Source organism: Eptesicus fuscus, chromosome 2 (assembly GCF_027574615.1).
Source record: "Eptesicus fuscus isolate TK198812 chromosome 2, DD_ASM_mEF_20220401, whole genome shotgun sequence".
NCBI lineage: Eukaryota > Metazoa > Chordata > Mammalia > Chiroptera > Vespertilionidae > Eptesicus > Eptesicus fuscus.
The window spans coordinates 72,805,868-72,819,629 of NC_072474.1; the positions used below are offsets into that span (position 1 = coordinate 72,805,868).

Here is a 13,762-nt window from a genome sequence, read left to right on the forward strand (position 1 = left end):
CACAATTTCTATCAGCCTTTCTTTGGGATTGCCTAAGTATCAGTATGAGACCCTTTGGTCACTATTGGGCAAAGAGCAAATTCTAAAATGTCACGAGTATCTCCAATTGTTATTGGCTTGTTAGAGGAATTGTTACATTTATATGGAATAAATATACTTATGTCCATAAAACATCGCATGCTTCTAAAAAAGACTAAGAATTTTAACACGGGTAATTTGACCTTCAGCTCAAAGAAAAATAAATGACACTGAACGCTGAAGGAGGTGGAGGGATGGTGTGAGTGGTGGGGGAGCCGTGCGTGCTGTAATACCCAATAGTGACCACAAAGAGGTGAGCACAGGACGCTCAGCCACTTGAGTTCTGACATGAGCCTTTATTCCTTTTAGAACGTGAAAGTTCCATTCCTTACCATTACTCGGTACAAATTGACAACAACAAAAAATAAGAAATGAAACTATCAACGGCACCATTTTATCGCTTTGACTCCTTTCGTAATTTTTAAAATATGTTCCACAGGCAGGGGGCACTGCCATTGTTCCTTAATACAGGATGATTTCCTTCTTGTCGTTTTATTTCTAATTTCTTGGGAAGAAAAGAAAGGTGGAAGGGGGAAAAGAGACATACAGTTCATGGGGAACTGGTTAGAAGCCCTGCAGTAGTTACTTTTTAATCTGTATAAAGTGCTTTCCTGGCTTGAAGGAAAGTAATCACGAAGGCGAGCGTGGCCCTATGTCCACCCCTCACCGTGGCTTAGCTCATATTTTCTCTAATGTGGTTCCAACGCCAAAGTGAAGGCAAGCTGTGCTTGTGCCCAGGCCTATTCTTTCTGAACTTAGGACGACAAATGTGACTGAATCTACCACAAAATAAAATCAGAATTCACCAGTAACTCAGAACGGCATGGGGCATGGGTAGGGAAATAGCGTTAGATATGAAGATGTTTTCAAAAATGATCCATTGGTGAAAAGGAAACAGTACATGCAAGGAAGACTATTAATTAGATTTTCGGCCAACTTCACTGTGATACAGATGCTCTGTGAAATTCACCATTTTCTGTACGGTAATGCAACGTCTCAATAAAAACCTTCCAGTTTGGAAATCTTGATGAATTTTAACAATTACTGGGTTAGAGGATATTTTTTATTGGATTTGGTTAATGAGTCACATCAGAAGGTCAATCTTTAAAAATTCATTACAATTGAATCATTCATCACAACAAAAATTCTGCCTGAGGAAGGAAAGAAGAATGTGTTTTAAAAGATGGGATCCTCTTTTAAGTTAAAATAATATAATATACCTAGTAAGAGGAGATAGACCTATTTTTACAAAGCAAGATAGGAGAAATTAAAACACAAGTTATACTAGGTTTATAGGCATAACAAGAATTGCCAAATGATAAAATGATGCAAAGAAAATTATTTAAATAACAACCATACCCAGAAAGCCAAAAAGTATAATTATAAACATTATAATGCCTTTAATAAACATAAAAATGAAAATAATTAAGTGCTTGATCCTACAACCATATAGAATATGAAACAGATTAATTAAGTCAATGAAGATGAACATATTCAGACTAGGTCCGATTCAGACTAGGTAATTGAAATTACTATATTCTGGTGACTGTCATTCCATTTTCTTTCACTTCTCCTTCCCTTTGATTTTCTGTTAGTGTTAGATTATTTCCATAAGGAAAAAATGCAAAAAGGTTAAGTCTAATAAGAAAGATCGATTGTAGTTATCCACAGCACGGACTTCAGTACAGGAGTGAGGCCTCACAGCAGAAGAATGTATGTGTGTGGAGGGGGGGGGGGGGGGGAGGGAAGGAGGTGTAAAACTCTGAACAAAGTCCTATTTAAGAGCATGGACACAGAAATCAGACAGCATAGGTCTGCCTGATAATCTTCAATAGGTCTGCCTGATAATCTTCAATAAATGATAAATGTGGTATTGATGTCATTATCAGGACCTTCACTGCCAAGTCAAAAGCCTGCAGCTGCAAAGCACAACTCTCTTTGATGCCTCCTTAGGGGGGGGGGGGTGTGGGGGGAGTGGGGGAGGGAGGGAGGAGGGGACCGGAGTATAGACCAGAAGGATTGCTGCAAAGGTCAGACTTGAAGCCTGGGTTTTATTTAAGTCTACAATATTGTCCTTTCAACTATAATAGCTGCCTTTAGGAACATGCTATTAAAATAACATCCCAATGCCCTTAAGCCTTACAAATCTGCATTAATATGAAAGTTGCTGACTTGTAAACTGCTCCCTAGTCATTGAAGAAACTGTGGAGTGAGGTATGATCAGTTTGTGAAAATGCCACATTTCTCTCCACATGAGAGAATTGGAAAATGGATCAAAGAGGCGGGGAAAGATCACCTCATGGGAATCGAAACCGAATGAATTCTCTGACAGTAAGTACTGTTTTATTTTAAAAGGAGGTAAACTCTGATGGTTATGAAATCAGACTTTGGAGCCAGACTGCCTAAGATCGAATCTTAGCTCTACCATTTAAGAATGTTGTGACCTGACTGGTTATTCATCATTTTTTCTTATCTGCAAAATGAGTGCAATTATTAAGATAGTTTTGTAAGTATTATTGGAGAACTAAATGTTAAAAATCTGGACCGAGCCCTTAGTCCAATACCAAGCTCAATAAATGGAAGCTACTATTACAATCACTATCATCATCATCACTATTATTTATCTGTATTTCCCTGTTCATGAGCGGGGTGTGTGGCATATTGTAGGAGTTCAACGAATGTGTGCCAAGTACTAATTCTTTGCTACCCTTCACATTTAGAACGCTAAACCAATCTGAAAGATAAATTTTGGCCACCACTCCGCATGTTAAAGATAAACTACTTCAAGCAAAGGCAACAGAGGTAGCAGTGAACTTTACACGATCTTTATTTCTTTAGGCTTGCCAGAGGAATGAGAAAAGTAAGCTACCTTTCATCTTTTTGCTGCTCTTTAGTCTCCCGAAACACACATCTGAAAGGTTTCACCAGCCTGGGAAGCCAGTTATGCCTGCTTCCCAACAGTTCTGTATTGAATCAGTAGTGAGATCTGAGACATGTAAGACGTAGCTGGCTAAGGTCAAGGGGTATCCTCATGAACTTAATAAAGCCACTATACTATGATTCCTTATATTCCTCCATGTAAAAAAAAAAAAAAAGACATATTTTGGCAAAGAGATCAAAACAGAGGTCATAAACTTCATGTTCAAAGTAAGCCTGCCTAAGCAGGGGCAGAGGACAACTTCCTATGCAGCTTAATGCATGGGAGAAAATGACTAGGATCATCTGAGGCCATTAAACTGGTGAGGGATTACGTGTTGAGCCATTTCACTTTAAAAAGTAAAAGTCACACATTTCTCTCGATCCCATTCATTTGATCTGCCTTTTAGGGCCAACTCTTAAGTAAAATCATTCTCTAATGGTGTCACCTGTTTTCTTTAAAACACACACAGTCACATGGTGAGGGTGGGGGGAGGGAAGGTTCCCTCCTCCAAGGTAACCCCCCCCGTCATGCTTTTCTGTGTAAATTCTGAGGTTAATTGTTAATCTTGACTTTTAATTGTAACTTTGATTCACTTGTAACTTAGGTTTTAGTTTAACTCTACCCTTAACATCTGCTTCTTCCTGTATTGACTTTTCAAATGAGCTACAACAGTTCCGTGGTGAATGCCTCTGACATCAAACTTTAATGACAAAAAGGACCCATGGTCTAAAATTAGCTGACTTGCCCTGGCTGGTGTGGCTCAGTTGGTTGAGCATCTTCCCATGCACCAAAACGTCCTGTTTTTTTTTATTCCTGGTCAGGGCACATGCCCAGGTCAGGGCACATGCCCAGGTTGTAGGCTGGATCCCCCAATACAGCGCATGCAGGAGGCAGCCGATTGATTTTTTTTCTCTCTCCCTTTCCCTTTCTCTCTCTATAAAATCAATGAAAACATACTCATTTATAAAAATAAATAAATATAAATAAAATTAGCTGACTTTATCAGCAATGATTCTTAAAGTAAAAAATAGTTGTAATTACTTAAAAGAAAAAATCACAGTAGTCACTGCTATACTATTTTACTCTTGTTTTTAAGTCTAGGTTTCCCACAATTTGTTGGAAACTATATTAACAAAACAATTTCAAGTCCCACATTTTGGGCAAAGTCTTGCCTAATAAAACTGTTTGCTGGACTGCCTTTTTCACTGATCCCTATAATGACACTTTTCGTTCACCCCAAGTAGGAGGTGGCAAGAGCCACAATTATGGACTCTAGCAGCTTAATGAGGGTGAGCAAAGCCTGGATCACTTAAGGGAGGTGAAAGGAAAAGTGAGCTCATGCTCACTGATCCCTTTGATCCCTTACATCTCTCCTTTTCCTTCTCTGCATTCTAATTTGTTCCTGTAGATACTAAGGTGCTTTGCATATCCGAGGCAAAAAGAATCCCTGGAAAAGAAAGAACAAAAATGTTTTCAGATTTAATTCCTCTGCAGCCATATTTGGGTGCAGGGTGAGAAAACAGGAAGTGTTGTTGAAAACGTGAGTTTTGCGTCTCATCCGAAAGACAGCAATTTATACAGTATCTCTTCTCTGTGTCCCTTTGAAGTCACATATGATTCCTCAGCTGACAGACTCTCCAAGATGAAGGCCAATTTGCTGTAACAACTAAAGGACTTGAAACACATCTGACTTTGTGCTAATGAAAATAAATAATATAAAAATAAAAGAAACAATAGGTGTGTGTGTGTGGGGGGGGGGTGATGAGTAAATATGAACTGATGGAAAGATCTTTGTATATTATCCCTAATAATGGCCAAGTACAAGAGACCCCATAAAAGAAACTTTGCAGTGTGCCAAGCAAGCCCATCTCCAGGGGGAGCCCAGGAGCAGATTCATTCCCAGTACAGCTTCCCACACATGGGGTCATAACTGCAGCAGTGGCCTGTCTAAAAACTGATCTCTGCAGATGAGGTCTGCTGCCCAGGTGGTAAAAAGCTGTCACTAGATTTCCCCATCATCTGATGTGCAGCTGCCTCTGGAACAGCAGAGGAACAGAAAGCACTTTGGCGGTGGATTTAATGCTGGGGAACACCATGACTTCAACCCTATCCTGCAAATTGCTGTGCACTTAGCAAGAGCAACAACAGATTTCCCTCCGTCCATGTAGAACAGGGATTTTCAATCTGTGTGTCGGAAGAATTTTTAAAAAATTGATTTGAGAGGGAGAGAAAAGGAGAGAGAGAAATATCAATGTGATAGAGAAACATCAAGCTGCTGCCCCCCCCCTGACCCCCCCCTCCCCGCCACCATTCACCCTAACCAGTTACTGAACCTGAAACCCTTTTGGTATAGGGGGGAGGATGCTCAACCAACTGAGGCACCCTGCTGGGGCTGTACTGCAAGACATTTTAAAACAGGCAATGCCTGATTATTCAGTCAGGGGAACTGGCCTCTTTTCCTTTCCAGTGTCAAACAAAAAATGACAACAGCCAACATAATAGCCATTCACTGTGAGTGAGTCAAAATTTTATCTGTTTTTTTGTAAAATCAGCAAAAGTTATATTTTTTGGTGCGTTGCAGAATTTTAGTAATTAGTTTATGTGTGCCAGGAGATGAAAAAGATTGAAAATTGCTGCTGTAGAACGTAAGATCTGTACTCTTTTAAGGTCCTCTCTCTATAATCAGAAATGGCTTCCGCAAGGTTATTTTTAATTTTACTACTCCATGTGTTGCATGAGATACATATTCCCTCCTGAATGTAGTAAAAAATGGAATTAAACCAGTTAATTGACATTGTGGAAACCAATGGATAAAAGATGAATATTTAAATCTTTTAACTGTTTACCAGGTATTTTGTGCATAATGTATGCATTAATCTAAGTATCCTAAAGGCAAAGTCAGTCTTATCTATATGTTTAAGAATTTTTAACTTCATTGTTCTCAAATTCATCTGGTTGGTTATTGACCTTAATCTAACCTGAGAGAAATGGATGGTTTTTGCCTTTCACCGTCTGTCCTGTATTATTTGAATTATTTACAAGAGTGTACTACTTCATTACTTGTGCAATTAAATAAGCATTTTAAAAACCTTATAAATTAGAATTGTTTAAAAATTAAAAAAAAATGGTCAGAAAAAGAATTTGGAAGGATATTGCTAACAGTTGTTTATGGCTACTGGTTTAGAGGTGACTTTGGTGCTTTGCATTGTGGTTCAAAGCATAAGATACACATTATCAATAACTGGCTAGTACTGTTTATATGATACACAAGAAAATAAAATGCTTGTGTCACAAAAGAAAACTGGAAGTTTCGTGACAAGTATGTATTAATCTGAACCTGTTTTAGTCCTATTTCTGTTTCTAAGTAGGCTTTCACGTGTAGTTTATATTTATCTATCTAGGCAGACATTCACCCTATCAATCAAACCTTTATATTGACTCCTAACTTTCTAAATAACCCACCATATCATTTCCCTTCTTCAAAAATTCAGTCCCAGGCATGCGCTCTCTCTCAGGAGCAAGTCCAAGCCCTTCCTGACCACCGTTTCTTCCCCGCAGGCATGTTACCTTTGCCCTTCCTTCCCCTAAGCTCCAAGGCCCCCTCTTTTGCTTCTATAACTTGTTCCCTGAGCCTGCACAGCCAAGCTGCCTCACTGCTACTGCCTCTGTAACTTTCTAAATAAACTTGCTCTTATAATTTGAAAAAAAGTTCAATTCTAAGTTTTCTAATTATAAATCAGTAATTTTACTATATTCGTCCTTTGTGAATATTAGGCCTTCTTATTCAAAGAAAGTAGAAATAGTCAGTAATGATGAAGAATAGGAGAAAAATTGCAAAAATGATTATCCTGAGTCACTCATGTTATCCGGGAGTCTATTACAGGGATAGAAGAGGGCAGGAATTAGAGAAAGTAAATGGAAAGCGATGGGAAGAGAGGATGAAAGAAAACTAAGGGGATAAAATAGGTGGGGGTGGAGGAAAATCAAGTTGAATTACATGCAGTTGCCATTTTCATAGGTAAAAAGTTGGAATATTGGTAATTTAATATGGTTTAAACCAACTAATTACAACAACAACAATAATAACAATAATGATAGAGTATAGGAGTGAGAAGAAAATCAAGAAGAAAGTTTTTTAAAGTCCTCATTCTATCTGACCACCGCTTCAGTGCGTTATAGAACTAATGAGAGTCCTGCACATGTTTCACAAGAAATTCTACCCTTCACATATCCAGTTATCTGCCAGTATTGGAGAAGGATGAAATATTTCACATATTTACCTTCAAGATGGGAGCCATAAAGACTGACAGACCAGTCAGAATAAACACAAGGGTTCCAGTGACTCTTTGTTCCCTGAAACCAAATCAAAAGATTACCAATCTACCTCTTGTTTTTCCACCTTCAAAAAAGACTATACATTGACCGAATCAATGTTTGGCTAAAATAGCAAAGGTGTTGATATCATATGTAATTAATACCTCAAGGACAGCATATAAGCTCAACATAAATATAAAATTCTCTTAAACTATTGCAATATGTGATTTTAATTCATCAAGAGGAAACCGATTCTGCTAAACCCTTTGCTCCTTTTAGAATCAAGAAAGAAAAAAAAAAATCCCTTGCTCTTGGCCCATCAAGTATGGGCCTCTTTGAAGCCCTTATTTTTTAAACAACTTGAACTGTTGTGTAATTACACCTTCTTTCACAGGAGACAGATATTACATTGTCCCACATTCTAATTAATAAACAGCTCAGGGAAATTTCATAAGTGCAATTAAATCTCATCAGTCTAATTTCCAAATCTACAACAACAAAAGTACTTTTTAACAAATATGATTCCCATACAACACCCCCTCCCCCGGCCCCCAAGAAAGAATCACCCACTGTTGTGGCGTGGGAAACGATGGGTCTGTCATGTGAGCTATTCAGCCCAGCACTGAGGGGCAGGGTTTGCTGTGAAAAGTAGACAACAGCAGATAAAGGTCCCGTAAAGTCCTTCATGGCCACTCAAATTTAACAGCCAAAGGTCAAAGTTTCTCAGGCTTATGGGGATCAAAAATGAACTGGAAAATAAGAATCCTTTTCTCTTCATAGAATCTTAAAAATCATAAGCAGACTCAAGAGCTTTAGGGAATCTCAAAGGAGCTAAAAGATGAAAGGGTTTGGTCTTCATATATGATATGCTAGAGTAAGTACCACAGCACCAGCAGGACCTGAATGTTGAAGAAAATGAGTGACCTGTTTGCATTTTTTACATTGTATCACTTAGCCTTTCATAAATCAAAGAAAATTTATTTATCATAAGAAGCGACCTCAAAAAAATTATTGAAGACTCTCTTTCTGATGAAAAATTTAGTCCTTTCTAGAAAAGGAAGTGCAGGGATAAATTAATCATCACTGGCCCTTTCTCCTCCATATTTTCCCATTTGCTTATGATTGACATGTGGATGTGTGCACGCGGTGTTCTGAAGAGCCATTGTCTTCTGACTTTACATACCTCACTCCAAGAAACTTGGGCTGCTCTCCAGGGGCAGAGGTCTCCGTCTCCATCTTCAGACTGTCGATGTGAGCAATGGAGATGACAGTCGCAGCCACGTACCATGGAAGAGCCATGAAGGAGCACACCACCATGAGGATGGCCACCCAAAAGAGATCCAGGTGATATCCAGCTCCTTTCTGCGGAAAGAGGTAACAAAGCCACATGAAGAAAATACTCATATTGCTATCAAGTCATAGCTCCAGGTGGGAGTTAAGATTAGTCAAAGAAACCAACTCGCTCTGCTCGATAAAAATATCTACTAAAAGGGTAAGCTCTCTGAGTGAAGTGACTTCATTGTCCTATTATTCACCCTAGCAATTAAACACCAAGTGGCCATATGATATCTCTTCTAGCTTGAATGTGTTACAGCTTAGTTATTATTTGTTTATTGTTACTTATCTTCTCTGCATCTAATTTTGAAATCAACAACAGAGATACACATCTACCTTGACAAGTATTGGAACCATTCAATGAAATAACAGAAGCAAAGCACCTGGCAGTGGTTGCTACACAGTAAGAGCTCAATAAATAATAGTAGCAATAGGGATATTGATTGTTGTTAACATAAGGAAGAAAAGCACCTTAAAAGCAGGCATTGTGCTGTCTCTCTGCTCAACCGCTTAGCAGTATGCTGTTCACCTAGACAGCATTCAGCATGTAGACGAAAGATCTGAAAGCAACCTTGAGAGGCTATGTAGAAGACCATGTCTCACCTTTCATAGTAGATGAAAATAACTGTTTATAATCTGCTGAACATTATCATGAAGGTAATGAATATCCCCATAATCACAATAGGCTGATTTCAAGCATTGCCCAATGGTCACAATAACATTTATTGACTGGGAGACCAGACAATGTGACAAAAGGTCTAACTCTTTTACTCACTAAGTAAATATTGTCCAATGTGTCCACAATGTTATTCTATGGTTCTGTTTCTCTGTTCTATTTGTGAAGAAATCAAATGCTTAATGCCCCTATGGAGCCTGAGAAAATAGAGCAGTTCATTTTCACAGCATGAAAGCAGCAGCACCAAGAGCCAGAATATGGCCAATCCCAGGGAATGGAGACCATGGCTTTAAAAAATGAGAATGTGATTTTACACTAGGAACCCAGTGACTGTTTTGATTCAGATCCGGTTACAGTTAGCCAGAACACTGCTCTCCTCTCTCTAAAAGGCCAAGATCTCACCCCTGGCTCACACACATGGGTCTAATCATGGTTCTCACAGAACTCAACACAGGCAAGGGGATGCTGACACAAGAAAGAAAAGCATCAATTTACTTAGTCCAAGTTTGACTGAGAACAAAAATCTCCTTGGGAGACAAAGAGACTAATACATATTTATAAAACCAGCTCATTTCAGCATCAGTGGTTTCAAAGCATAATGGTTTGACGTGGGGGCGGAGTAAGGTAGGGGAAAGGAGGACGAAGGTGGGGATGGCTAACACAAACTCATTAAATAGTAACAAATGAGATCATTATCATAATATATCTGGGGGCCCAGTCACTCATTCTTTCAACAAATACTGAACATTTATTAATAGGCATAGTCCTAGGTGTTGATGACACACTTGAGAATAAAACAGACAAAGATTCTGGCACTTGTGGAGTTTCCATTCTACTAAGAGAGACAACAATAAACAACATAAACAAGTAAACTACCCAGTATCTTAAAGAGCAATAAGCACTCGGGAACTAGAAGTACTTGGGCTTGTACGCTGAGTACTGTACGTGGGAAGCCATTGAAGGGTTTTAAGTGGAAGAGTGGCAGGATTTGCTTATGTTCTAAGCACTATGGCTGCTGTGTTAGGAACAGCCTGAAGAGGGTCAAGGACATTAAGACCTCCTAACTTACAAGTTCCATGTTAGAGCTCGTGATAGAACGAGAGAGGCAGCAGTAAAGATGGCAAGAAGTGTTTGGATTCTGATTGTACCTTAAGGTGGCACTTACAGAGTGTGTTCACTCCTGCCTGGGGCTGTGTCTTATGACCTTGCTACATGCCATTCGTGATATGGCTTCTGTTCACCTCTGTAAACTCACATTTCACCTGTCCCCTGCTTGGTTCCTATGCAATGACTACTTTCAGCCACATGTAATTCCTTGAATATGTCTTACTCACTAATGCCTTTGTCTCTTTGCCCACACAGCACCCTATACCTGGAATAACCGCTACTCTGCCTTCTTCCATTGGCTCAGTATTATTCATTCTTAAAACTCAAATCAGCCTTCACCTTTTCTGGTAGTTTTTCCTGCTTCAGTCAGGTGAGATGGCTGAGCTCCTTAAGGTTAGGTCTCCTTTTTCATGTTTTCCTATCTGTCATTTCAGGCTTTCCTCTATCACAGCACTCATTGCACTGTTTTAAAGTTGTATGTCTATTTATCTGTCTTTGACATTAGACTACGAGTAACAGGAGGACTACAACTGTATCCTGAATACTTTAGCAGAGTACATGATATAGAGTCAATTCTCAATTAATCTTTACTAAAAAATGAATAACAATCAAGATGGTGTGGTTCAGTGGTTGAGCATCGACCCATGAACTAAGAGGTCTCTCATTCGATTCCTGGTCGGGGCACATGCCCAGGTTGCAGGCTCGATCCCCAGTGCAGGTGTGTGGGAGGCATTTGATCTATGTTTCTTTCTCATCGATGTTTCTATCTCTCTAACTCTCTCCCTTCCTCTCTCTCTAAAATCAATAAAAAATATATTTTTTAAAATGAATGACAAATAGGATTTATACATTCTTCTGGATGTCAACTATAATTAATTTATTGGCCATTCAAAAAATTAAAACTTTGTTAATTGGTAGAAATAGGAGTCATTTTGGGGGGAAGGAACGGAGGTTGACAGCAGCTGGGAATATCACATAGTTTTAAGGCTTATTTAGCTTAAATCACTCAAGACTATATTAGAGGTACCAACAGGGTTGTTAATAGGCAGGATCCCCAAATCTTGTCTCCAAGAAAGATGTAATGATCTAAAGATGTGGACACTGGCCAGATCAATGGGTCAAAAGAATTAGCTGTTGCAGAAAAATCTATGCTATGAGCTATCTTGATGCTTTTTTAAACTCTTTCAACTAAAATAAGTTTGAGTAAAATATCCTGGAGACTAGCAAAAAGGGGCCACATAATACCAAAGAGGGTAACATGAGGATTTTACAAAGTAGAATACAAACCTGAGAAAGCAAAGGCACCAGAATAAATAAAAGTTCTGGGGCAAAATAATACATAGATAATTACTCTGTGCCTCTTAACATCCCTCTCTTCAAAAGTCTTCCTTTCCTTCAACCACATTGAGACCATAACTTAGAACGATTTTTATCTTCAACATCTAACATGAATGCTCCATACATAGCAAAAATTAATACATGCTTGAAAGGTTAAGTATGTCCTTTAAAGTTTAAAAAACGTCCTTGTCTTCAAGAATATAAATCCAAAGGATGTTCTACCTTCTGAAACCGGAGATTATTTTAAGTGAAGTGATAGAAAGTGAAACTTTACTTCCTTTTGATACTGCACATGCTTTGTTATAGAAAGAAAAAGTAATTTAGGAATGCAAATACAGAAATAAAGAAACTACAAGAGAAAAAGACTAGCCTAACAATCTAAAGTTTACATTTGGTAATAGATGATTATTACAAAGAGGTCAGGAGCAATATACACATATGCATAGACACAGAATAAGCATTCACGCTAGGAGCCCCCCATGATCCAGACAATAAAGGTTTATAGGGACACTGAGAACCATGACATAGTTCTTTCCACCAAAGGGCTCACAATAGGATGAGGGGACTCAGATTTGTACACAAATTACAATGCAATCCAAATACACATTCGAAGGAGGTTGAAAGAGACACCCAAAAGTACAGAGGATAAAGTGTTTAACTATGTCTAGAAAGAACCCACAAAAATTCCTGCAGTGATGACATCTAAACAGGGGTTGGAATGCTATAAGCAGTCACCATGAGAACTGGAGATGGGCTGTCATGGTTTCCAGTTATCACCCATCTCAAACAATGCAACACCTCTGAGAACCATGTGGCCCAAGATAACAAAATTCTTCAATGCGTGTTTATTGAGTCTGCCATATGGCAATCATTGCGATGGGCCACGTGAGAGCAGAAAACAGGACTAAAACATGGTCTTTAGCTTAAAAACATGTTGGCCCAGAAAAGAACATAAGGTAAACACACAAAATATCTATCTTGTGAGACAAAGTGCCACAGAATAATACAAAATTACTAAGAGCAAAAACAGAACCAATAGAAATTATATTAGGAGTGAAGGCTACACTAACAAATGTTTATATCTGGAGTATCTTAAAGGAAGGTGAGGATTTTGATAAACGGTAATCACTAAGGGGTGGAGAGTAGGATAACTAGCAGAAGAAATTGCCAGACTTGACGAGAAACCAACAATTAATTTGACCACAGTATTGTATAGTATGTGAAGAGAATCCTTTTAAATTTAGGTTGAGATCATATCACAAAGAGTCTTAAATCCCAGGCTAAGGCAAATTGATATTCTTCAAGGGGCAAAGATTTAGAGGCTAAGGTATATAGGTTTAGAAATAGAGGACTGACATAAAAGAACAACACTTTTTAAAAAAAAATTATTAATTTTTACAGAGAGAGGAAAGGAGAGGGAGAGAGAGAGAGAAAAACATCGATGTGAGAGAGAAATATTGATCAGTTGACTTGTTCCCTCTGCCGGGAATCAAACCTGCAACTCAGGCATATGCCCTGATTGGGAGTCTAACCAGACACCTCTTGGTGCCTGGGCTGATGCTCAACCAACTGAGCCACACCAGCCAGGGCTAAGAACAACACTTAAAAAAATTTATTGCTTTTAGAATGAAGCAAAAGAGACTGGTTATTAACTAAACAATTAGCTAAACAATTAGAATATTCTACACATGAAACAAAAGGATCTAAGGTTTGATAGTAGGAATAAAAGAAAATGAAAGCAAGGCAGATTTTTTAGTTATCTAAGAAAACACATTAAAATTTAGGGTTTTATTATAGAGAAGATCAGACAAAATTTATTGCTACAACCACCTAATATATACCTACCCAAAACTATTTCTCCCTCCCATACCCTATCTATAACACTTAAAATCACTTTCCTTGTGAAGTATCCCTTGCTTTGTGATCTGAAATTCAGACACTCATCTTGTCTCTGCAATGATTCGAGGAATGACCTTGGATAAGACATGACCTTG

The 13,762-nt window shown here is 38.5% G+C and overlaps 1 protein-coding gene across 2 annotated transcripts in view; it reads right to left on the reverse strand.

The window, feature by feature from the left end:
* The window catches only part of SLC4A4 (solute carrier family 4 member 4), a 282,976-nt gene that overhangs the window by 11,451 nt on the left and 257,763 nt on the right, over positions 1-13,762 (reverse strand). For both annotated transcript variants that reach the window (XM_008157468.3, XM_054728471.1), the window contains 2 exons: positions 8,496-8,674; positions 7,279-7,351 (listed from right to left, as the gene is read on the reverse strand). In XM_008157468.3, the coding sequence (XP_008155690.3) occupies positions 7,279-7,351; positions 8,496-8,674 (252 nt within the window). The remainder of the gene's footprint in view (positions 1-7,278; positions 7,352-8,495; positions 8,675-13,762) is intronic.